Source organism: Bos grunniens, chromosome 12 (genome assembly GCF_055505025.1).
Source record: "Bos grunniens cultivar Pamir isolate PY7600 chromosome 12, Bosgru_T2T1.0, whole genome shotgun sequence".
Taxonomy (NCBI): Eukaryota; Metazoa; Chordata; class Mammalia; order Artiodactyla; family Bovidae; genus Bos; species Bos grunniens.
This window is the reverse complement of record NC_141176.1, coordinates 19,304,755-19,329,956: the sequence shown is the minus strand read 5'-3', so window position 1 is coordinate 19,329,956 and position 25,202 is coordinate 19,304,755. Positions and strand designations below refer to the sequence as shown.

General features: G+C 37.7%; 2 protein-coding genes across 26 annotated transcripts in view; one reads left to right on the top strand and one right to left on the bottom strand.

Annotated features, from left to right (window-relative positions):
• The window catches only part of SETDB2 (SET domain bifurcated histone lysine methyltransferase 2), a 43,041-nt gene extending 33,816 nt beyond the window's left edge, over positions 1 to 9,225 (bottom strand). For 3 of the 19 annotated variants that reach the window (XR_015137936.1, XM_086329066.1, XM_086329074.1), the window contains exons 1-2: positions 8,498 to 9,197; positions 5,262 to 5,615 (exon numbers count right to left, since the gene is read on the bottom strand). Coding sequence is in view for 5 of the 19 variants with exons in the window: in XM_086329066.1 (XP_086185192.1) it covers positions 5,262 to 5,277 (16 nt within the window). In the remaining 14 variants the exon portion in view is untranslated. Of the gene's footprint in view, positions 1 to 5,261; positions 5,616 to 6,550; positions 6,704 to 8,497 lie in introns of those variants that run through there. The other 16 variants (XM_086329067.1, XM_086329076.1, XM_086329069.1 and 13 more) reach the window with 11 other exon arrangements.
• A 71-nt stretch (positions 9,226 to 9,296) lies between these two features.
• The window catches only part of CAB39L (calcium binding protein 39 like), a 117,929-nt gene continuing 102,023 nt past the window's right edge, over positions 9,297 to 25,202 (top strand). For 4 of the 7 annotated variants that reach the window (XM_086329126.1, XM_086329127.1, XM_086329122.1 and 1 more), the window contains exons 1-3: positions 9,297 to 9,346; positions 18,447 to 18,595; positions 19,226 to 19,300. The gene's annotated coding sequence lies outside the window, so the exon portion shown is untranslated. Of the gene's footprint in view, positions 9,347 to 13,951; positions 14,021 to 18,446; positions 18,596 to 19,225; positions 19,301 to 25,202 lie in introns of all 7 variants that reach the window. The other 3 variants (XM_086329128.1, XM_086329123.1, XM_086329125.1) reach the window with 1 other exon arrangement.

Below are 25,202 nucleotides of genomic sequence, written 5' to 3'. Positions count from 1 at the left end.
CCAATTCTCCCTGGCAGTCATCTTACCCAAAGGGGACCTCTGGCTAATGAGGGCCGCTGCTCTCCAGCAGCCTCAGGAGGAGCACTGCTTCCCTGTTAACTCTCTGGCCTATTGTGTACTACACAAGACTAAGCCTACTTTTAATTCCCCAAAGCACAGTTCAGACAAAGGTTTCAACACTTAAAAAAAGAAACACAATGTGAAAAGGCAAAAGGGATGAGAAATGATGTTTTAGAGAAAGGTAGGGGCTGTTACAAGGAGGGCCTTGTGTGCCATACTAAGCAACCTTATTTTTACATGGAAGGCAATGGGGAGCCACTTAAGAGGCTTAAGCATCTTATCATTATGTCATTAATTTGTTTTTAAAAATCTCACTCACGGGGCAGTGGGAAAAGGGAGTCAAGATTGATTTCTCTGTTTCTGATTTGGTCAACCATATGTATAATACTGGTATTATTTGCAATAGTGAATAAAGGTAGAGCAACAAGTGAGAAATTCAAGCAGCATAGTTAAAGTGGATATGTAGGTTCCCGAGTAAGATCTGGTCCAGCTATACAAATTAATTTTGGAGTCAATAATACAAAAATTCTTGATTGAAGCCACAAAGGAGATGTGATTAGAGAGAATGCGTAGAACGAGAAGGGTTTTCTGTAAAACATCAACATGTAAGTGATGAGAATAAGAAAAAGGAATCATGGAGACTGAGAAGAAATATAGCAGCAGATACTTGAGTTGAAACTCAAATCAGCAAACTAATACTGCTGCTACTCGCCTCTAGAAATGAAGAATATCATCTTACAACTCCACTGTCTATCCAAGCTTGCTCCATTATTCAGCTAGATATTAAGATTTATTGCAAGAACATAATCATGAAGAGGTATGCACCACTGCAAAGAAGGAAGACAAGCAAACTATACAGTTATACTGTATGTCTTCTAATCTCACATGAGCTAGAAAGTCTTTGTAAATAGGCAACACTTATGAATCACATTGACCTGAGCTCATTTAGTAGATGAATATTTATGAACTGCTTACTAAACACATTGATAATGACCTAGGTACATGTATATGTATGTATTTATATTTCTCCATCCATTCCTTGAAGAGCTTCAGGGCAGTGGTCCAGAGAATCTCTAAGACACCTTCGAGCCTGTTATCAGCAAACTATAGTTTATGAATTCTTGGATATTGGGGCTTCCTTGGTGGCTCAGATGGTAAAGAATCCACCTGTGATGTGGGACACCTGGGTTTGATCCCTGGGTGGGGAAGATCCCTTGGAGAAGGGAATGGCAACCCACTCCAGTATTCTTGCCTAGAGAATCCCCATGAACAGAGAAGCCTGGCAGACTATAGTCCATGGGTCAAGAGTCGGGACATGACTGAGCGACTAAGCACAGCATAGCACAAATCCTTTCAGACAATACACTAGGTCAAACTATTTTAATAGTAATACATTATTTGCCTTTTTCTTCCCTATACTGACATTAGCTGATGGTTCAAAAGCTCTGGTGAATAAAAGTGCTGGAGCCTTAGTGTGAATCAAGGCAGTTGCACCAAACTACCAGTAAGCCATTGTATTGTTTACCACCAACTTCACTTAGGGTCCTTGATCAGATCAGATCAGATCAGATCAGTCGCTCAGTCGTGTCCGACTCTTTGCGATCCCGTGAATCGAAGCACGCAGGGCCTCCCTGTCCATCACCAACTCCCAGAGTTCACCCAAACCCATGTCCGTTGAGTCAGTGATGCCATCCAACCATCTCATCCTCTGTTGTCCCCTTCTCCTCCTGCCCTCAATCTTTCCCAGCATCAGGGTCTTTTCAAATGAGTCAGCTCTTCACATCAGGTGGCCAAAGTATTGGAGTTTCAGCTTCAACATCAGTCCTTCCAAGGAACACCCAGGACTGATCTCCTTTAGGATGGACTGGTTGGATCTCCTTGCAGTCCAAGGGACTCTCAAGAGTCTTCTCCAACACCACAGTTCAAAAGCATCAATTCTTCGGTGCTCAGCTTTCTTTATAGTCCAACTCTCACATCCATACATGACCACTGGAAAAACCATAGCCTTGACTAGGTGGACCTTTGTTGGCAAAGTAATGTCTCTGCTTTTTAATATGCTGTCTAGGTTGGTCATAACTTTCCTTCCAAGGAGCAAGTGTCTTTTAATTTTATGGCTGCAATCACCATCTGCAGTGATTTTGGAGCCCAGAAAAGCAAAGTCAGCCACTGATTCCCCATCTATTTGCCATGAAGTGATGGGACCAGATGCCATGATCTTCGTTTTCTGAATGTTGAGCTTTAAGCCAACTTTTTCACTCTCTTCTTTCACTTTCATCAATAGGCTCTTTAGTTCTTCACTTTCTGCCATAAGGGTGGTGTCATCTGCACATCTGAGGTTATTGATATTTCTCCTGGCAATCTTGATTCCAGCTTGTGCTTCCTCCAGCCCAGCATTTCTCATGACCATGGAAAACCATTTTTACTTAAAAGAAACACTAATAAAAATTATGGTTTTCTGACTGGGTGTTTGGTACACATTTTCTCAAACTTGAAGTACAAAAGTAATGGCAGTCATTGCTAATGATAAAATTCAAGCTACCAAATTAAAATTGAAAATTTAGAAAACTTGTATCTGCCATAAGTTTGAAAGGTTCTCACTAATTCATCAATTTTTGATGATTGATAGCAATATTAAGAAATGTAATTTTAAAATATTGTGATTAAATGTGTTAACATTTGGAAAAATCTGCATAATTCATTGCACCAATGTTTTCCAAGTGGCCAATGCATGATGTTATAAAATCATACACGTGTAAGAGACCCATTCAAAGTGCAAGACAAATCCATGGATTTTAGTGTAACAGTGTAAAGAAAGCTCACTGATAGGAATTCAGATTCCACACTATAACTAACCTTGAAGGAATGACTACTTGTTGAGTTTTGTAGTTGTATCAAATAAAAATTTCCATCATCATCTGAGAGGCTATTAAAAACTTGTCTGCGTGAAGCTTCATTTTCTTTATATATTTACCCCAAAGCCTCATATCACAACAGACTGAAGGCAGAAGCAGATATGAGAATCTCTCTTCTATTAAGCCAACTATCAAAGAGATTTGTAAAAATAAAAAACAGTGGTTTTCTCACTGATTTTTTTGTTTCAGAAAATAGTTCTCTCTCACATAATTTATATTAACATGTTGGGTTTATTATTTTAAAAACATAGGTCAATTACCATTTTTGAAGCTTCTCAATTTCTTAATATAGTAAATATGAACAGATATGAACCACATAAACAAAAGCTACTGAGGGTTTTAAATACTTTTAAGAGTATAAAGTAGTCCTGAAACCAAAAGAAGGCTTGAAACCACTGGTCTAAATAACTGTCCAGTGAATTAGGTACTACAATCTTTGTAACAATTCACCTATTACACACATGTTAAAGGGTGCTGAAACCATTCTGTACGCTACTGTAACGGTGTATACATGACATTATGCATTCATCAAAACCCACAGTACTTGAAAGCACAACGAGGGAAGCTTAATGTATGCAATATCATTTAAGAGGTCAGGGATCCCAGGAAGGCATGTATACACAACTCTGCTGAAGGGCTGGGTGGAAAAGATGCTGATTGAAACAACTTTGGAAATAAGTGGACTCTGTAAAACTACCGGCAAAAGGAACTTGCACAAGCACTGAGGTTTCCGACCTCGGAATCAGTATATACTTCTGATACTGCTATACATATATATGGGAATTAAGCAAATAAACAAGTGGATAACAGATAATGGGAATTTACGGATAAGCAAGGAGACTAGGTTAGCATACCCATGTGGTAATGGATTAGAGCCAGAAACATCAGTATAAACTCATGTTTAACTTAGTATAGTTAGAGATGGTTACATACAGAAATATTTATAGATACGTGCAAATACAATTTATATATATCTTGCTCTGTCAGTTGAGAGGGCCTATAGTCAAGATACCCCAAGAGCAACAAACACACCTACTGCCCAGATCTTGGTTTGTAATACCATCCTCCAATAAAAGGAACCAGGTAGGCTCATTCAAGAAACGGCTCATTCTAGGAAGATGGCAGGAAATATATGAGATCAACTTGGAGCATCTTTTAGTACCAGAAAATAAGAAAGTGCTAAAAACCAAAAACAAAGAACAAAACAAAAACCAACTGCACTGATGGGGTATGTCAAAGGGGGAGGAGCCTGACTGAAAGAGCTCCAATGCCCAATCCTGGGATAATCTGAATAACAAAATAAAAAAGTACTGGATTATAACCCCAAATATAAAATATGTATCCAAGAATCTATACTGATATAAATACATGACTGAATAAATACATAAATTGGGGAGAGGAGACCAATCTCCCTTGCAGAAGAATTCTGAATAATAGTGTGAGTATCCTGCTCTCAAAGAGGAGGAGTATGACTTTCCACTCCTTAAGTATGGCTGTACATAGTGATTTCCTGTCAAAAAGTAAGTAGGGAAATGGAGGGAAAAAGAGAGCAGTAATTTACAGTGGAGAAATCACTGAACATGATGTCAGCCAGGCTCAATATCAACAGGCGAGAAATCATGTTGATAACATGCACCCTTGACATTATGTGGTAAAAAATGACACTTTACCTCTATGGTCTTTCTCCCCCAAATAAAACAACCCCAGGTCTAATCATGAGAAAAAGAAATATCACTCAATAATTCTGATAGAGGGGCATCTTATAAAACACTTGGATACAAAATCTTACAAAAACAATATGTCTGAGAAACTGTTGTATCCAAGAGGACCCTAAGGAAACATGACAAGTAAATGTAATGTGGTATCCTGAATGGGACCCTGGAATAGAAATAGACATCGTGTAAGGAAATAAGAATAAACTATGAACTTTAGTTAACAATAATGTGTCAGTAACAATAACTGTAACAAATGTTATCAGCCAAATGTTAGATTTTAATCATAGGCAGAACTGGGTGCAGGGAACTCTGTACCAGCCTTTCAATTTTTCTGTAAAGTTTAAAGTTTTCTAAAAAAATAAAGTATAGTTTTTAAAGTACATTAAAGTACTCACTAAGCATTACAGATACATAATTAATTATAAAGTCCAAACTGTTGTTCCACGAGAATAAATCCTTAATTATAATTCAGGAAAGTCACGTGCAATGAAAAAACTTGAAAATTCGACAATTCAACTTCATTAAGTAGTCTATATACTTTTAAACATAGTTTAACAATGGTTTTTCAACCTACCATTTTTTTCTCCCATCTTTTGGCGCTGCTAACAAACATCAAATTCTTTGAAATTAACTTTATCAAAGAACTGAATCACTTTGATTGTAGAATATAACTGGAATCCAACTGTGGTCTCTGAAATTTGCAGTACTCAAAGAAAATATATTATACTGTTTTAAGCCGAATATTCTTTGACACCTGAATTTTAAACAGTGCTTGAAGAAACTTTCAGAAATGATTACTAGTCCAACTTAATGATCACTCCATGAATCCTTATCAAGTGAATACATACAGTTGTATCAGATCATCAACAGTATCTTTTTAAAAACAAAAATCAACTCCATCTTTTGGTCCATGAATACATGAAACATTCTGTAAGGAAACAATAAGGAATGGTAAATGGCATATTTGAAAATAATAAAATATATCAGAAAAAAAGGGCTGTTGTAACAATAGCTCTATCTTTTAAAATAGCATGAATTATCATGAAAAAAGAATACATATTAACTGGAAAAACATGCAAAATATCAACATTACAAATATTATAGAAAAATTCAAAACTACCTATTTAAAATATATGTTAATTAATATAAACTATCTCCATTTCATAAACCTTTAAAAACTTTTAAACGGGGCTAATAATGTTAATTACTTCAAAAGACTGTTGTGAGGCTGACTTAATTCCTTAGAATAATACCCGGCACATTACAAAGGACTCAATAAATCCTAACAGTTATTATTATTCTTTCCGTATATATACTTTAAAAACAAAATTTGAATTTTAGTATATATAAATTTTTATAATTTTCATTGATAATATATCTTGCACTTTCTCTCATCATTAATGTTTTCTTATAATATGACCTTTTAAGTGATTGTACAATATACTTTGGTCAATAATCCATTAAGTTAAATTATACTAAAGAATTTTAATAATTAAAATGTAGTAAGTTATTAAGTAAACTTCTATATCAGACATTTAGATTATTTCTATTTTTCCAATACAGTAAATAATGATGGAATATACTTTATGGCTATCCCTGATTATTTCCTTAAGATACACACTTAGAGGCAGAACTAAAGGTCAAAAAGAGGTCAGCACTTTTAGTCTCAGGATGTTAGTCAACACATGGTAAATTCTTCTCCTACTCCCACACCGAATTCACAGAAATCTTAATTTTTTAATTAAAAATATAGAATCATGCTGAAAATAAAAAGGAAATTATCTATAGACTGAGTCTGTGGGACCTCTCTGTGGAAAGCAAACAGATGGGAAGTTGCAAAGATAATGCCAACCACAAACGTACCATGGCAAAATAAAGAGCAGATTCTCTCACAGGAGATGAGTATATACAACCAAGAGTCATCAAACATCTGAAAAAAGTTACACCATGGAAGAGACTTAACAAGCCCACCAAACTGATGAATTGAATTGAATTAAAGAGAATTAACGGAGCATCCTGAAAATAATTTTAAAACAAATATTATTGTATTTAATATAAAAGAGCTAAAGAAATAACATACAATTCCGAAAAATAATTAACTGGATATCTTGGATATAAAAGTAGTTGTTAAATAAACTCAATAATTAACAGTCACAGTAACAGATTCAGATGAAGAGCCAGTTAGTAAGCTAGGAGACAAAGTTGAGTAACTCACTCAGAATACAGAGCAAAGAACTGGCAAAAAAAAAAAGGGGGGGTAAGTAGAAAGAAGACAAGGCAATAATGATCAAAAAATTCTTATAACTGGAAAACACATAGGCCACTAATGGTCCACTGAGTAACAAAATAAACTTATTAATACAAACCACTAGACAAACCATGGGTAAACTTCAGAACATCAAGAATAAAGACAAAGCCTCAGAAACTTTCAGAAAATCTAGATGATTTAAAATGAACGTTTATCAAACTGGTAATCAGACTTCTCATCAGAAATGTCGATGCAAAATGTTAAGGGAAAATAAGTCTGAATCCAGAATACTATTCCAGCCACCTTATGTTTCAACAGCAAGAGTTTAAAAACAAAAAAAGACTCTTACAGACACTCAAAGAGCCATTCAGAGACTCTGAAAGAAATGAAGAAGTACTTCATTAATAAAAACTAACCTAGAAGGAAGTACTGAAGTAAAAGAAACAAAAGTGAGCAAATACGTAAATAAAACACATTAATACTAGATTAAAAACAGATTTAAAGTGGGTTTTAATGACAAATGAAATAATGCTAGAAAATAAAACCACAGGAAACGTTTTTTTTTGGAGGAGGGACAGAAGGGGATTGTAAGATTACAGAAAGTAAAGTAAATCACACTAAGTTCCTTGTAGAGAGGATATCAATACGAACTAAATGTATGAATTGCATTAAAAATATAAAGGTGACACATTGTAAAGCAACTATCCTCCAATAAAAATTTTAAAAAATGTAAAAGTACAGTATGAAAAAGAAAACAGAACAAAGAAAACTTGGGGCTAACCTCATTTAAAAAGAAAAATGGAAAAATACAAAATACAAAAGATAGGAATAGAAACATCGTAAAAAAAGAGGATGTGAAAAAGGCCAATTATGTTAGTAATCACAAAAAAGGTTTTCTTCAGTAAATCTGCAGAATATTGTAAAGCATAGAGAAGAAAATTTAAATCTTTCATAATCTCATCATCCAGAGACTACCAATTTAACTTTAGATTGTAACAGTATTTAAAAATTTGTTCATATTTTCCCTTCTTTTTCATTTTGGCAGGAAAATAGTGTTTCGCTTCGATTTATGGTTCGTTTTCACCAATAGGCTTTTGTGAAACTGTGACCATTTCTTCTGTTATGTTTTAACAGTGATGACAGTAATGAACATTTATTGAGTATAAACCATGTGTCAGGCAGGCCTCTAAACACTTCCCGTGTTCTTACTAACCTGCGTAACAATCACGAGGGACAAACTGCAGCATGCCTGGTTTTCCTCACAAAGAGGCTAAAGCATGTTACACTGTACATGGCAAAGACAGACTAAGGAACCAAGCAGCCTGGTTTCTGAGCCCGTTTTTGATCCTTTTAATCTACCGCCTCATTCTTAACACACAGAGAACTCACTGCAGGATTTCACTTGCTGATGAGCACAATTACGTATTGTTTATTTTATTTCCTACCTATTGGGGATAACTACCTATTGGGTTGTGGTTAATGAGAGGAGCTCTGAGCATCTGCTCTCAACTCCGTGATATTGGGGAAACGATTTTATTTATTCAGCGTTTCTGTAGTCTTACCTGTGAAATGGGTCAGTGGTTAAACCACCAAGTTCTGCTTCTGGATTTTGGGCTGCAGTTCATTTTCCGCAGCCCCCATTACAGCTTCAGGTTCCCAGCTGCTTTAGAAATCACCTCTCAAGAATGTGTGCAACCGGATGACAAGAGACTGAAATGCGGGGGGTGAGAACTCAGGGCGCCCGCGGTCCCCCTCTTCAGCTCGGGACTGAACACGCGTCAAAGGGAGAAGGGAGGTCCCAAGGGCTGGGATCCAGGCGGCAGAGAGTTCCGCCGCGTTCCCTGGTCCTGGACCGAAAGAGCCTTCGGGAGGGCCACCCACGGCAGTTACATTAGCTCAGCTAACGCTTTCCACGCAGCCCGCGACAGTCGAAAGCTGCGCTCCGCCCGCCACGCTGGCGAGGCTGAGTTCCCCGCGCGTCGGACTCCTCTCCCACTCCACGCCGCCGAGAACCCGCGGCCTCAGGTGCCCCCTGGCCGGGAAGTACTTCACCGTTTACTAGACCTCACCTCAGCCAACAGTCCCGCCTCGCCTCAGCTGGGTAGGGAGGACCGCCCATATTTCTAAGGTCCTTGAACCCGAAATGGGAGGAGTAGGACATCGACCGCTCCCACTTCCCAGCCCCTAGCTCATTGGCTGCACACCCCCACCGGATTCCGAGCGCGTACAGCCTGCAACGCCTTAGAGGTTCCGAGCACGTACAGCCTGCAACGCGGCGGCGCTTCAGCGCGCCGCCTTCCGATTGGCTGTCAGAGTTCTCGGGTTGTCTCGCGCTCTCCTACTGGACCAATGCGGATATCCACAGTCGAGAGGCCGGCATCGCTGGAGTGGTGGTTCGTCTGTTTCCTCTGGTAGGTGTTTGGCTGCCATCTTGTGTGTGGCTGGGATTGGGCTGCTGGGCCTTTGGAACCTTACTCAGCGGTTCAAGCTGTAGAGATGTCCTGAAGAAGCAGTGGAGGAAAGTAGGGACCTTAGGAAACAGACCTGGAAGCTTCTTACCTCCCTGAAAGGGAAAGGTTTTCCTGGTCTGAGTCTCAGCCTTGACTGGAAAGAGAGATAAATGATGGAGGTGATTAGGATCACAGGCTTTGGTTTGTTATTGTCAGGGCTTGGCGTGGACTCTGATGCTTTAGCAGTGATCCCTTGGGTTCCAGGGAACTATTCTAGTAATCGTTGTCTGCGAAACATTCTGACAGTCAACCCTCTATACTGACAAGGAAGGTTGTCTGATGGACTGCCTGCCTGATTGAGAAAGGAACAAGACTGGTGATGGAAGAGGAGAGAGGGAGATACGACTATCTTTACGAGTCGAAAGAGACGTCTTCGTTTGATGTCGTTTGCGAGGGAGTGACTACTCAAGTGTTTTGCTTAACCTCTAAGGCCATCCTTTGGAAGCCGTGAGCCCCAGCTTCTGCGTTAGGGCAGTTTTATTCATTAGTGTACAGCCGGCACTCCTGCAGTGGTTGTTTTTTTTAAAGCTAGAACGTGGATGGCCTTTGCAGAAACAGAAAGCGAAGGAAGAATTTTGTCAAATCTTGGTTTTCCTGATTACGATCTGCTGAAGATTTGGGAATCTCAGGGTTAGCTTTGGCATGCTTGGTGGCTTCGTCCTGGGTAGGTAGAGGTTTGTGTAAAAGAAAGCATTTTTAACTCCCAAGCTCTATGAGATGGGAGGACAGAGGCAGGAATTACCTCCTTCTCCTCTTTATTATTTTTAAAAATCAAAGTAGAAAGCTTGCTTGGTTATTCATTTGAGGGGGAAATTATCTCAGATCCGAAAACCTAGCTAAAAGGCTAGTATTTTATTATTAACGTTAGCAGTTTTGATACTGAGAAGAAGCGAAGATACTGCCTTGAGTTTAGAAATCATTTATCAAGGTTAACTGGTAACCCAATCAAGTCAACAGTGCCTTGTATTTTGTGGCAGGAGTATCAAGGAGAACAGCAGTAAAATGTAAAATAAACAATTGAAAATTAATTTTCTTTAAAAATTTTACTTTTTATCCATGAATCTTAAAAACTTAAGTTATAAGAGTTCAAGTATCAGTAATTTATTATGGAGTTGATGGCTTAGGTACTAGGTGCGTAAGGAATTTTGGTATCTGTGGGGAGTTTTGGAACCAGTCCTTGGCTCTGGAGAACTATATAGGCTATCAAAGGGACTAGTGGCTAACAAACACCAGTAACAAAGTAGATGCTCAGTAAATGTTTGTGAAAGCCTTTGGATAACGATAACATGGTAATAGTTCTTGGCATATATTCAAAAATTGTTGAATGAATGAATTAAAAAATACAGCAATTGGGAGGTATGGATATACTTTTTTTTTTCAGTTCAGTTCAGTCACTCAGTCATGTCTGACTGTGTGACCCCATGGACTGCAGCACGTCAGACCTCCCTGTCCATCACCAACTCCCAGAGTTCACTCAAACTCATGTCCATTGAGTTTACTCAAACTTCTGTCCATTTTCTTTTCTTTAGCCTAACTAAAAAATAACTTTTTAGTCTGCTTTCCAGAAAACTTGACCTTCAGTTTGTTTTTCTTTTCCAATTTATACGTTAGAATAATACTAAGGACAGGTTCATAATTCTTTTTTTCTGAGGTCTGTTTTTGAGATCCTACAGTAGAGATAATGAAAATGAACCTTTTAAGTAATAATGCTCTATTTGCCATTTTTTTCTTGAAAGTATCCAGTCTCAGTAAATGATGCCAAACTTATTGCTTTCAGTCTCTTCTGCTGAAGAAAATTTATTACTCTTCTATTTTTCTTTTTAACACAACTTAAAGTCAAAATACTGTGTTTACATTTACTATAGTGCATAAATATGTTCTGTATATAAGTAATTTTAAAATAACAAATTTGGTGAGTATCTGCAGACTTTTGTTTGAAGAATATACTTCTCTAGATTTCATAATATATAATCTGAAGATCCATAGAAATGTTTTAAAATAACACTTTTGCGTGAACAATGTCAAGTGATGTTAAGTAAAAGTGATTTAACTTTGATTTAACTTTGATGTTAGAGGTTATTTTTTAACGCAGTCCCATATATACAAAGGAGAAGGCAATGGCAACCCACTCCAATACTCTTGCCTGGAAAATCCCATGGACGGAAGAGCCTGGTAGGCTGCAGTTCATGGGATCGCTAAGAGTGGGACGAGACTGAGTGACTTCACTTTCATGCAGTGGAGAAGGAAATGGCAACCCACTCCAGTGTTCTTGCCTGGAGAATCTCAGGGACGGGGGAGCCTGGTGGGCTGTGTCTATGGGGTCGCACAGAGTCGGACACGACTGAAACCACTTAGCAGTAGCAGTAGCAGCAGCATATATACAAATTTAGATTTTTTCCCATTATCAAGTGATACATAGTTTATAAAAGAAAATTTGATGACACCTTTTAAATATGTTTTGTGACTGTGGATTAGAATCTAACACGGCATTTTAAAAAGTCAATAAAAATTGTTTTCAGAACCTGTTTGGAATTCTTGCATTTGGTACTTAAAAATGCCAGAAGGTTTTATGTGTGAAGGTTTTAGAGTGATGATAAGCATTTCTTTTATATTATTATTAGAGTTGACTTAAATATTATATAGTTGCAGGTGTTCGTTGCAATTCAATATTTTTATATATAATACTTAATACAAAGTTAATATAAAATATTGACTATATCTTTTACTGAACCAAACGTGAGTCTGCTCACCTGCCATACAGCAAAGCCAGTTTATTGACAGTGCCTATGGTAAAGAACAGAGAAGGCAATGGCACCCCATTCCAGTACTCTTGCCTGGAAAATCCCATGGACAGAGGAGCCTGGTGGGCTGTAGTCCGTGGGGTCGCTAAGAGTCAGACACGACTGAGCGACTTCACTTTCACTTTTCCCTTTCATGCGCTGGAGAAGGAAATGGCAACCCACTCCAATGCTCTTGCCTGGAGAATCCCAGGGATGGGGGAGCCTGGTGGGCTGCTGTCTATGGGGTTGTACAGAGTTGGACACGACTGAAGTGACTTAGCAGCAGCAGCAGCAGCATGGTAAAGAAAAGTGCAGCGATTATTGCAGGCCCTAATAAGAAGTATGGGCAGCTCTGTTAAAAAGAGCCAGACTTCTGGGTGGTTTTCAGGGGATCGGTTTTAAAAAACAGCATTTCAAGGTGAGGGCTGCAGAATTCATGACTTTCTTCTGATTGGTTGGTAGTGAGGTAACAGAGTGATGCTTCAGAAGTCTCAATCGTCAGCCTTCCGGCCCTAGCTCATCTGGGGTCTAGTGCTTGAGGATGTAGTCACCATCCTCCACCTGCGTGGGGAGTTGGGCGGGGGGCTTAGTTCCCTGTAAAGATAGCCGTCAGGTTGTTATATCTGTCCCTTGAGGAGGAACTAAGACTCTGCTTTATCACTGATTTATTGTCATTACTTTTCTAGTTTAACTGCTTTTCCTTTGTTTCTGCATTCCCTCATTTTCATAATTAGTAACTGCCTGTGCCTGCTCTTTGGAACTCAGGGAAAGCCTGGAAGACTAAAGCCTTTTTCTACAAACACAGAAATGGGGAACATAGAGGGGGCTTTTGTACCAAGGAGGGCCCCCCAGGAACCTGCTTTGTTTCAGTACCTCCTTTTCTTTGATACTGCTTAATCTTGAGGGGAACAGGTGGGGACAAGAAAGGAAATAAAGTTCTGGTTGGAGAGATTAATCATAAACTCAGCAGAGGAACTCAGTTTTAGGGGGACTCAGTTTCATATTCTCTGTGCTATGCATTACGTTCTTGTAACTTTTTAGTTTTATACTTAGCAGTTTGTACCTCTCAATCCCCTTCACCTGTTTTGCCGCTTACCCATACCTCTCCTCTTTGGTAACCACTAGTTTGTTCTTTGTATATTATCTGTGAGTCTCTTTCTGCCTTGTTACATTTGTTTTATTTTTCGGATTCCATATATAAGTGAAAATACAAGCACTTTTTTATTTAAAAAAAAAAAAACATTAAAATGTGATAGGTTTTCCTCTCTGTAACTAAATTGCATATAACCATCCTTTTAAAATTTATTTTGAAGTACCAGAAATACTTTGATGGGCTTTGGAATTAGTTTTGACCATGTAGATGTCACTTTAGGGGGAACATTTTGAAATTTTCAGAAATATTTCTGTATTCTTCATTAATTTGATGTGTTTTACCATTATTTTTCTGATATTCAATAAGGTCCATTATGGGAATAAAACAATGTGACTAAAAATAAAAAATTATTTAAAACTTATAAAGATCATTCTATTGTATAGCTCAAAGAGCTATATTCAATATCCTGATATAAACTGTATTGGAAAAGAATATAAAAAATGTATACACATATAGCTGAATCAATTTTCTGTATGACAGAAAAAGACACATCATTGTAAATTAAATATTTCAATTTGAAAAAAGAAAACCTGTATAAAAATCAAAATGACTACCGCAGTTTGTGCTTTTCAGCTAATCAATGGAACTGATTGGATGTCTGAATCATGAGAATGTCCATTAACTACTGAAAGTGCTTCTGAGGTAAACACATGGTACATTTATACTTCACTTAAACGAAATGTTTAAATTATTATATATTTAGGGTTTTTTTAAAAGCATAGGGGAATTGAAATACTACTTCTTCCTTTGAAATCTCACTTGTTCCTGCTGTTCATTTTTGTGTAAATGAGCCCTATCTCTTAAGCACTTAACACACATGTCTCACAGCCTTTTGACAATTAGATCTATTCAATTTATGTACTACTCACCCTCTTTCATGTTCCTATCTTGATTAATGGCTTTTCAGTGGCTCAGATGTAGAACAATATTCTTTTTTTTTTTTTATGTCTGAGAGTCCAGACTTCTTTAGAAAAAGTGCAGCTTCACTCGCCCCAACTCGCCCTGTGTATGCTGGGTCTACCTGCTTGTAGTAAGACTCATATAATGGATTTCCAGCGGGAATCTGCTGGGAAAGGGGGATGAGCGGGGCCGCCATCTTCCCGCGGACTCGGGCTCCGAGCGCCGGCGGGGAATGGGGCGGGGCCGCGCGCGCGCACTGGTGCGAGGGGCGGTGCGCGCGCAGCCGAGCCCTAGAACAATATTCTTATGTCTCCCTTTTGCCCAATTTTATAATCTGTAACTTCAGCCTCCAAATGGCTTTCTTCATTTTCTACTATCACTGCCACTGTCCTGATTTATTTTAGGTCTTTTCTTTTTCTTAACATTTCATATGCCATGGTAGTATTGCTGCTGCTGCTGCTAAGTCGCTTCAGTCGTGTCCGACTCTGTGCGACCCCATAGACGGCAGCCCACCAGGCGCCCCCGTCCCTGGGATTCTCCAGGCAAGAACACTGGAGTGGGCTGCCATTTCCTTCTCCAATGCATGAAAGTGAAAAGTGAAAGGGAAGTCACTCAGTCATATCTGACTATTCGCGAGCCCATGGACTGCAGCCTACCAGGCTCCTCCATCCATGGGATTTTCCAGGCAAGAGTACTGGAGTGGGGTGCCATCGCCTTCTCCGATGGTAGTATTGACAAAGCCCATACTTCTTAACCTTAAATTTGTATTAGTTAAGACATAAGTTTGACTTCCATGACTGCACGCATGGAGAAAAGACCAAGTAAACTTGGAAAGAAAATCAGATAGGATTAGATTTTTTAGCAGTGACATTTTATGCCAGATGTTAACAAAGCATGGTGGTAGCTCAATGGTAAAGAATCCTCCTGCCAATGCAGGAGATGCAGGTTCGATCCCTGGATTGGGAAGATCTCCTGGAAAAGGAAATGGCGACCCACTCCAGTATTCTTGCCTGGGAAGTCCCATTGACAAAGGAGCCTGGCGGGCTGCAGTTCACGGGGTTGCAAAAGAGTTGGACACAACTTAGCTACTAAACAATAATAGCCCAACATGTTTTTAAAATTCAAGGAAATAAATATTCCATTTCTCACCAAACTATTAAGAATTCAGGACATCAACAAGCATTTATAAACATGAAACAACTCAAGGAATGTTGTTCCTAGGATCGCTTCTTGAAGAATATCCTGGAGAATTTCATATGTAATAGTGATTGGAATCATAATATAGTGATAGGATGGTATGTAAATGTTATATAATCTGATGTTAAAATACTACAACCTACAGAAAAAGGGAGGAGGAGGTGAGTGGAATTGCAAAGTAGAATAGTGGTCACTTGCTTCAAAGGAATGAGCTGTAAGGAGAAGGATAATGCTTGATGCTGACCGATGGGCAGAAACATGTTATAAATAAGTATACGTACTTAGATGTGAAGCACTCATAAAAGTGTTACAATACCAAGTGCAGAAGAGGAAGTTACTAATTTTATTACTGCTAATAGCAGGGAACCAAGGGTGTCTTAAAAAGGGCAGGGGAAAATGAAGAGTATTGTATAAAGCTATTACTATAGAGTTAACCCCTGATAACAAAATACACAACACTCCCCTAAATGTTAAAAGAAATACCTACCCTAAAAAGAGCAAAGAGAACAGACCATATAATGATGTGAACACATATTCTATATATTTTTATCTATACACACACAAAATGAATAGAAGGCGAAGCATTATCTCACTGCAAAATATATCAGATGTATTAATAAATGTGTATGGCTCAACTTAATGATTGTTGTATATGAAAGATACAGTTGTAAAAATCATAAAGGGAGTTAGTAAATGAATAATTTAAAAATAATAAGAGTGTAAGACATCAAATAAATGCAAATTTTTTAGAAAGCAGGGTTCATCATCTTAGTATTAAGGCAGAATTTAATTGAAAAAGTATTAAGGTGAAGGATATTATAAAATAGCCCTTATAAAGCTAAGGGCTATATTTACAATAAAGATTTTAAAAAATATCTATTTACCAAATGACACATCAATAGATATAAAGTAGAAACTGCTAGAGATGTAAGAAGGAACAGAAGCCTGCTAATAATAGAAGACTTTAACACGTGTCTCGACGTAAGTCAGGTTAAGTGGACCAGAAAAATCCTTAAGGTAGCTCTTACAGATTTGTATCAAAGTCTGAATCCATTAATAGAGAATATATCTTCTCAAGTGCACAGAGGACAGTTATAAAAATCTATATTAGACCACAAAGAATATCTTGGTTCCAGAATACAAAAAGTCAAAATTTTGATCACACATAGTAAGTCAAGAAAATAATTCAAAAATTAAAAAAAGAAAACCTGGCTCAAGGTTTTTGTAGGATACTGGTAACTTTCTAAATCCAAATCTCTCCATATATCCTTTTAGAAAACCACACAGATCTATAAGGAGCGAAAAGTAAATTACCACCACCCTTGCCTAACTATGCTATGCTATGCTAAGTCACTTTAGTCAAGTCCGACTCTGTTCGACCCCATGGATTGCAGCCTAACAGGCTCCTCCGTCCATGGGATTTTCCAAGCAAGAGTACTGGAGTGAGGTGCCATTGCCTTCTCCGGAAGAGTCTATAGATTAATCTATAAGTAGAAGGGATGGTGCCAATGATGGAGAGATTTCTCTATAACTTGTTTGTATAGTTTTGATCTTAGAATCATGTATGTTTACATATTCAAAAATAAAGAGGTAGAAAGAGAAATCTAAAAAGGAAATAAATTTACGTAACTATAAAGAATTTTGATGACGTAGCCACTCAAGAAAAGGAACAATTTTAGTAACTTTTTCTTTTAAATTTATTTATGGCTGCACTGGGTCTTCGTTGCTGCTCAAAGGCTTTCTCTAGTTGCGGTGCTCAAGCTTCTCATTGTAGTGGCTTCTCTTGATGCAGAGATGAGCTCTAGGGTGTGCAAGCTGAGTAGTTGCAGCTCATGGGATTAGTTGTCCCACAGCATGTGGGATCTTCCCAGACCGGGGATTGAACCGATATCCCCTGCATTAGCAGGCAGATGCTTAACCACTGGACCACCAGGGAAGCCCTAATTTTAGTGACTTTAGAACATAAATTCTGAACTGTACCTTGGCCCTCTGCATCTGCAGTGTCAACCAACCACAGATCGAGCATGTTCCGGGAAAAAAAAAATTCGAGAAAGTTCCAAAAAGCAAAACTTGAATTTGCCCCAATTTATAGAGCATGTACATTGTTAAATAATATAGAGATGATTTAAATTATATGTGTAATGTGCATATGATATATGCAAACACTATACCATTTTATATAAGGGATCTAAGCATCCATGGATTTTGTTGTCCATGAGGAGATTGGGCTGGAACCAGTCCCCCATGGATAACAAGAGATGACTGTACCTTAGTGGAATATATTCAGTAGTATAATTGTTGTTGCATTGCTATTTTTGAAGTATTTTATGTCTATTGTTGGGTAAAATAAGTGTTGCAAAATAAGTGTTGCTGCTGCTGCTGCTAAGTCATGGCAGTCGTGTCCGACTCTGTGTGACCCCATAGACAGCAGCCCACCGGGCTCCCCCGTCCCTGGGATTCTCCAGGCAAGAACACTGGACTGGGTTGCCATTTCCTTCTCCAATGCATGAAAGTGAAAAGTGAAAGTGAAGTTGCTCAGTCATGTCCGACTCTTAGCGACCCCATGGACTGCAGCCCAGCAGGCTCCTCTGTCCATGGGATTTTCCAGGCAAGAGTACTGGAGTGGTGTTACAGAATATTAATTCTTGAACAGAGCCACAGTAGTTTATCAGGGCTGTGACTTAGAAAATTTAGCTTGGAAAGTCCTTTGCTATATTGAGCAAAGTGGAAATGAAGTACAAAATTACGCAGAAAGACAGCTAACATAACAGAGTGCAGGTCACAAGGCAGGCTTTGTGCTAGGCACTATATATATATATATATATATATATATATATATATATATTTGACTCTTAACAGGTGTCCTTTGAGATTTGTGATACTATTTTCATAAGAGGATCAGAGATGTTGAGATTTAAACCCAGATCTATGTGATTCCAAAGCCTGTGTTTTTTCTACTACATTATTGCAGGATATATGCATCAACTATTGAGAAGAAAGAATATCAAGAGCTAAATGTTCTATTTAAACTGTAGTTGCTGCTCAGAAAATAAAGATGCCGACCCAGAGTCAGTGGTTTATACGTTCTTCATGCAAGAGCATTATACTAAAGGAGAGAGTGTAAGTTTTCTCTTATTTCTAATGGGAAAATGTAAACATACACACATGTACACGTGTACACCATCATATGGATATTGAGAGAAAAATTGTATAAAAGTTGCCATTGATGACTGAAATTAGTGAAAGATATGAACTAAAGCTATGGCAAAGCAGAAAAGAAAAAAGAATCTAGTAGTCATGGGTTTTCATGGTGCTTTTATCAGCAAAAAACCTTTCAAAGCTTCCCTTTGTGATATTTCAGAGCTCTTCTAAGCTTTGCACAACCTTTTTGTACATATTGAAGATGTGTAGTTTAGAAAATACTAGTTTAGATAAGGTGGTTTCCTCCTGTGTAAGGTGAAGGCTGATAGGGATTTCAGCCATATTAGAGTTCCTCTCATCCATACCACCCTTTCACATTTCTACTTATTTCCCCCAATGTTGAAATATTTTTATTTGGTTCAATACTACTTTTTAAAATGTCTACCAGTTAATCGGGGTAGGCTATTTTGATTTGATTTATTTCTATTGATCTATGGTGATGATGAAAATTCAATTTATAATTCTATGTACCTAATAACAATAAGAAAAAACTGTTAAAATTTCTATAAAGATTTTTTAAATTAAGTTTTTAGCTTTTCTTTTTGTCAGAACCTGTGTTGATCAGTGACTGTGGTGAAGGCTGAGAAAGTTGAAGCAAAGCTGCAGGTGATACAAACTACTAAGGTAAGCTAACATACTAGATTGGCCAAAAAGTTCATTTGGGTTTCTCCATATCATCTAACAGAAAAGCCTGAATGAACTCTTTGGCCAACCCAATAATAACTCAGTCAAGATTATAGGTGCCCTTGACAGACTTGTAGACTATCCTAACACACTAAAACAAGATTTATCAGGAATAATTATATATCCCAATTTAAATTGTACAAAGCAATTGCAGAAGTATTAAATAGATTTCCATTTCTGAGAATATGATAGAGAAAAGAAAGTGAAGTTGCTTAGTCGTGTCCGACTCTTTGTGACCCCATGGACTGTATGCAGCCTGCCAGGCTCCTCTGCCCATGGGATTTCAGGCAAGAATACTGGAGTGGGTTGCCATTTCCTTCTCCAGGGGAATCTTCCCGACCCAGGGATCAAACCCAGGTCTCCTGAATTGCAGGCAGACTCTTTACTGTCTGAGCCACCAGGGAAGATCATGATAGAGAAGACGTCCATAAAATATGTAAAAGAGTAGATTCCATATTAAAAAATCCTTTAAAATAAATGGATGAACCTATAAGAAAACAAAGGAAACTTTCTGGGGCTAGAAACCAAGCAAGTCTATTCTGTGAGGTAAACAAGCGATGAAATCACTGAATACTTTGGCGGCATCCATCAATTTCTGTTGGCATAGAAACTTGTACGTGGAGAAAAATGGAGACTTGGGGAAAATGCCTTGCGTTCTGCAAAGTGTAGGGGGCCTGTCAGAGACCATCCTGGAGAAGCATACAACTCTAGGTGGAATTGAAATCTCCCTGAGCAATTCATGGTTGCTACTGCTAAGTCACTTCAGTCGTGTCTGACTCTGTGTGACTCCATAGACAGCAACCCACCAGGCTCCGCTGTCCCTGGGATTCTCCAGGCAAGAGTAGTGGAGTGGGGTGCCATCGCCTTCTCCGGAGCAATTCCTGGTTACCAGCTCACATTTACTTGGATTTGAGGCCTTATTTTATACTATTTTCATGGTCTCTTAAACTCTACAAGTAGAGAGTTTTAATTTATAATAGACTTGGGTCTGTGACAGTTTTCAGAAACTGTCACAAATCCTCCATAGCGAGGATTATCAACCTAGTTATCAAATAATAATAGTTAAAATTCTAAAAAATAAGCTCATACACATTTTTTTTAAAATCACAAAACACAACAAGAGAGAAAAAATAAAAATACTTTGAGCTAGAGTCAGCAGAAACCAGAACTAAAACTTATCTACAGATATTTCAGCTATTAGAAGTATCCAATATATAAGATAAATATATTTAATAAAGAAAAGAGGGATTCTAAAATATAAAAAGTAACAGACTATAAAAATGGCCAGGCACACTAAAATAAGAACAAATTAGGATATCAGAAATGATAAACCCCATAATAAAACTAAGAAGTAAAGGTGTTAAACCCAGCATATAAGGCACAGTTAGAAAGAAACTATAGTTGACCTTGTGAATTTTTTTCAAAAAGTACCTACTAGAGTACTACATGATCTGTGGTTGGCTGAACCCACAAATGTGGTTACTGCAAGTACAGAAAGCTAATTGTAAAGTTAAACATAGATTTTTGACTGCATGGTGGTTAGTACCCCTAACCCTCCATTTGTTCCAGGGTCAACTGTGCATAGAAGGCCATACACAAAGAAAAAAGATACAGAAAAAAATAAAAGAAATTGTGAGATGAGTTAATAGAATAACAGGATATAATTTGTGCAAGAAAGTTAATACTAAAGTAGAAAAGATGAACTTCTCTACAGAGAGAGCATCATCCCCTTTGTAAGGAGATAAAAAAAAAAAGAACTAATTTCATTTAGTAAGTTCCCCAACTCATCACATAAAAGTCAGCACTTCCTCCTTGTCTTACTTGTTAATTCAAGACAAAGAACATAGTAGAACAGGAAAGTGATTCGTAATTAAAAAAAAATCAGTTGTAGATTTATTCACAAATATTTGCTGAGAATAAAGCAGGATAAAGCAGTGAACAAAACACACAAATTCCCTCCCTTTAGATTAACTTATGTTCTAGTGTCCTTAAAGTCAGTCAGGAAGTGAACATCAAGACAACAGCATGCTTTTTCCTTTCCTTTTCATTCATAACTTTCCTCAGCATGGGATTATAATGGAAATCCAGGAGTCTGCAGACTGTATCATATTCAGAGGATACAATAGTGTAGAGTGTGTACATTATGTGTATCAGAGCCTACATTTTTTTTAATGCCTATTTAAAGAGAAATATAGCTGCTACTTTTTAAAAAATGAAACTTCCTATTTACAAATGCTATGGTAGAAAGCTCAGTGTTTTTCTTTTTAAACTAGAACATTTATTGAGCAACTAATTATCGAAACCCTTAAGACCAACTGGATGCTGCCACAGCTCCTCTTTTGGGATTCAGTTCAGTTCAGTTCAGTCGCTCAGTCGAGTCCGACTCTTTGCGACCCCATAAATCGCAGCACACCAGGCCTCCTTGTCCGTCGCCAACTCCCAGAGTTCACTCAAACTCAGGTCCATCGAGTCAGTGATGCCATCCAGCCATCTCATCCTCTGTCGTCCCCTTTTCCTCCTGCCCCCAATCCCTCCAAGCATCAGTCTTTTCCAATGAGTCAACTCTTCACAAGAGGTGGCCAAAGTACTGGAGTTTCAGCTTTAGCATCATTCCTTCTAAAGAACACCCGGGACTGATCTCCTTTAGAATTAGGTGATGTTATTCAGGAATTCAAGCCTGAATCTGCTGTATACAACTTTTAGGTACCTTATTTAACTAGTGCCAGTGGCATTTCTTTTAGCCTTGGCACTCCAGTTATATTTTCTCTTGCACTTGGCAGGGTAGTCACATTTGCCACAGATCGATTTATGTCAGTAATAGGACTTAGAGCTATGACAGCGGTACAACATGTGTCTTATTGTGACATTTTCCGAACGACGTTCCCTTCCTCATCTCGCTTCTGATTATTACAGAAAAGAAGAGAGGAAAAAAAAGTAATCCTAAAAACAAAGAAAATTACTCTAAAATTTTCACTGTATTTCCTTCTGATTTTATCTGCATAAAAATTATATGTGTATGCTGCTGCTTGGACATGCAAATGGCTGTGTATATTGTGGTTGTTATTGTTCAGTCACTAAGTTGTGTCCAATTCTTTGCGACCCCATGGACTGCAGCCCACCAGGCTCCTCTGTCCGTGGAGTTCTCCAAGCAAGACTGTTGGAGTCAGTTACCATTTCCTTCTCCAGGTTGTATGTATATATGTAATTAAAAGTGAATTTGATGTATGTATATGGGTTTCCCTGGTAGAGCAATCAGTAAAGAAACTGCCTGCAGTGCAGGAGTCCCAGGTTCAATTCCTGGGTCTGGAAGACCCCCTGGAGAAGGAAATGGCAACCCACTCCAGTATTCTTGCCTGGAGAACCCCATGCACAGAGGAGCCTGGCAGGCTCTAGCCCATGGGGTCGCAAGAGTCAGACACAACTTAGTGACTAAACCACCACCATCACCATACTATATGACAGCTGATTCCCTTCATTGTGCAGCAGAAACTAATACCATATTGTCAAACAGTTGTATTCCAATAAAAAATGAATTTGAAATACTCATGTATTTTATCATTTAATTTTTATTTAGCATATTTTTCTTATATGAATATATGAGCCTTTCAAATGTTTTCACATTTGAAAATGTCAAATGTCATTTGTCAAATATCAAATGTCATGTCAAATGTCATATCAATTTGTTATGTCAAATGTCAAATATTTTGACATTCTATTAAATTCTGTAATAAAATGGTATCATAGCAGAATTTATTCAACCATTTCTTTTTTGTAGCTATTCCAGGCTTTCCTATCATAAATAACATTGTATTACATCACTGAATATCTGGTCATATTTCTGATTACTTTCTTTTTTTTTTTTTTTTTTTTTATATACATTTTCTCATTTTTTATTCGAAACAAACATGTTGATTACTTTCTCAGACTAGCTTTCTGTTAGTAGAAATGGTGTGTTAAAGAGCATAAACATTCTGAAAAATTGCTTCCTAGAAATATTCTTAGTGATTTTATTTTGCACAGCAGCATATGAGACTTTGTCTCACCGCATGGCGGTAGTCTATGTTTTAAAAAATCTTTCTTCTATTTCTTAGGAAGATTCTGTTTCTTATAACAGTTATGCTTCTTTTACTAAGGTGAAAACTTTCATCTACATGTTTGATTCTGTGTTGAAATGGAGAAATTGTCCAACTTTTAGTAGTTGGCACAAGAATTAGTTCACATTTTCTTTGTAAAGCAAGAGACCGTTGTGTGTTTATATTTAGTACAGATTTTTTTTCCATGTGGTCAGTAGTTATTAATAGATTGTAATTATTTCTCCTGTTCTAGATCATGTTTTAGAAGTCTTTAGATTTATGGTAAAATGTGTTTTATAAAGAAAATGGAATCCAACTATAGTTACTGAACCAATTCCATAGAGATTTTTCCATTCAGCATGAATGTTTTATTATAAGTTCTATGTATTTGTTTGCTGTCAATGGATTTGATGGAATCTGAAAATTAAATATCTTGTTTAAAAGGACTTTCCATTATTAACAAGCTTCAAAACATAGAAAGGGACACTTTGAGACAAGTTTCCCTTGACATTTTAAACTGAGTAATTTATAACTGAAGGTTTTCTTTCTCTTCATTCAGCCTTATCTTTCTTTGTCCTTTCTGTGTTCTTTTTAAATCCTGTTTTCTCCTTGGCTCTAGAGCACCAGCTTACAAATTGTACTTTTAAAGATTTATAATAGAAATAATATGATTTTCCAACATAGAATTTTTCATGTAGCTCTGATTTCAATAATTTGTAGCAAAGTGAAAGTTTGTAAAAACTTGGAAAATAGAAGATGACATACTTTATAAAAAGAGCAAACATGGGCTGAGAGTTGTTTAAAAGCTATATTGTGTTCGTAACTGACTCAAGAACTTTTCATTGAAGTATCAACTGTGGAAAAAGTAGAAAATGGCTCCAGCACAGAAGGGCAGAGAAATACGAGACTCATCACCATCTGACCCTAGTTTTATAGCACTCAGCCCATCTTTGTCGGTTATGATGCTATTGTACATTATACCTGAGGGTTCCATAACTTCTTTCTTACGTCATTCTCTGTTAGTCCTTAAACTGGAAGCTGGGAGAACACCACAGCATGTTTCTTGCCTAGATGGTTTTTGTGGTGCAGTTTTAAGTGAAGTGGTAACCATTGCACGTAGAATTGGATGTACGTGAATTACAGCCTTTAGCTTTTCTTCTTACTACATTTATGTGTTTTTGTAACCTCACTTTTCACTCTGCTCCAGTGCACATTCTGTGGCTTCACTCTTACTCTCCTGAGATGATTTTGAGTCCTTCTGAGAAAATGGAAGCAGTCATGTGCTTTGTAACTTCATTCCTCTTTACCTGGACAGTTTCTTTACTCACTTTCTCTTCCTTTTTCATTTTAGAAAGATATATATAATTCTTTGTGGGGGTTAAACTTTCCATTTACAGTCTTGATTCCATCTTCTGTTGTGGGCTTAAGACTCTTGCCTCATTAATTGTCCTCTTCTTATCTTGCATCTTCCTCCTATCTGTTCCACCCACTCAGTCTACTGAGAGTTCAAAGTTAACAACAAAAAAGCAACAAAAATCCCTTCAAGCTCTCCTTCTGTTCCTTATCAAATGCTTGGAAACAGTGTTATATGCTAGTGCCTTCATCAGCTCATCCTTAACCTCTTGCAGTCCTACTTTTGCCCTGGACTTGTTGTTGTGTGTCAGGAACTGTGAAGACTCTGACTTTTCGTTCAGTGTTCTGGGTGAGGCAGCTGAGCCATGCTACCTAGATCTGAAGCACTATTACCAGTTTCCCAGAAGGACTGGCTA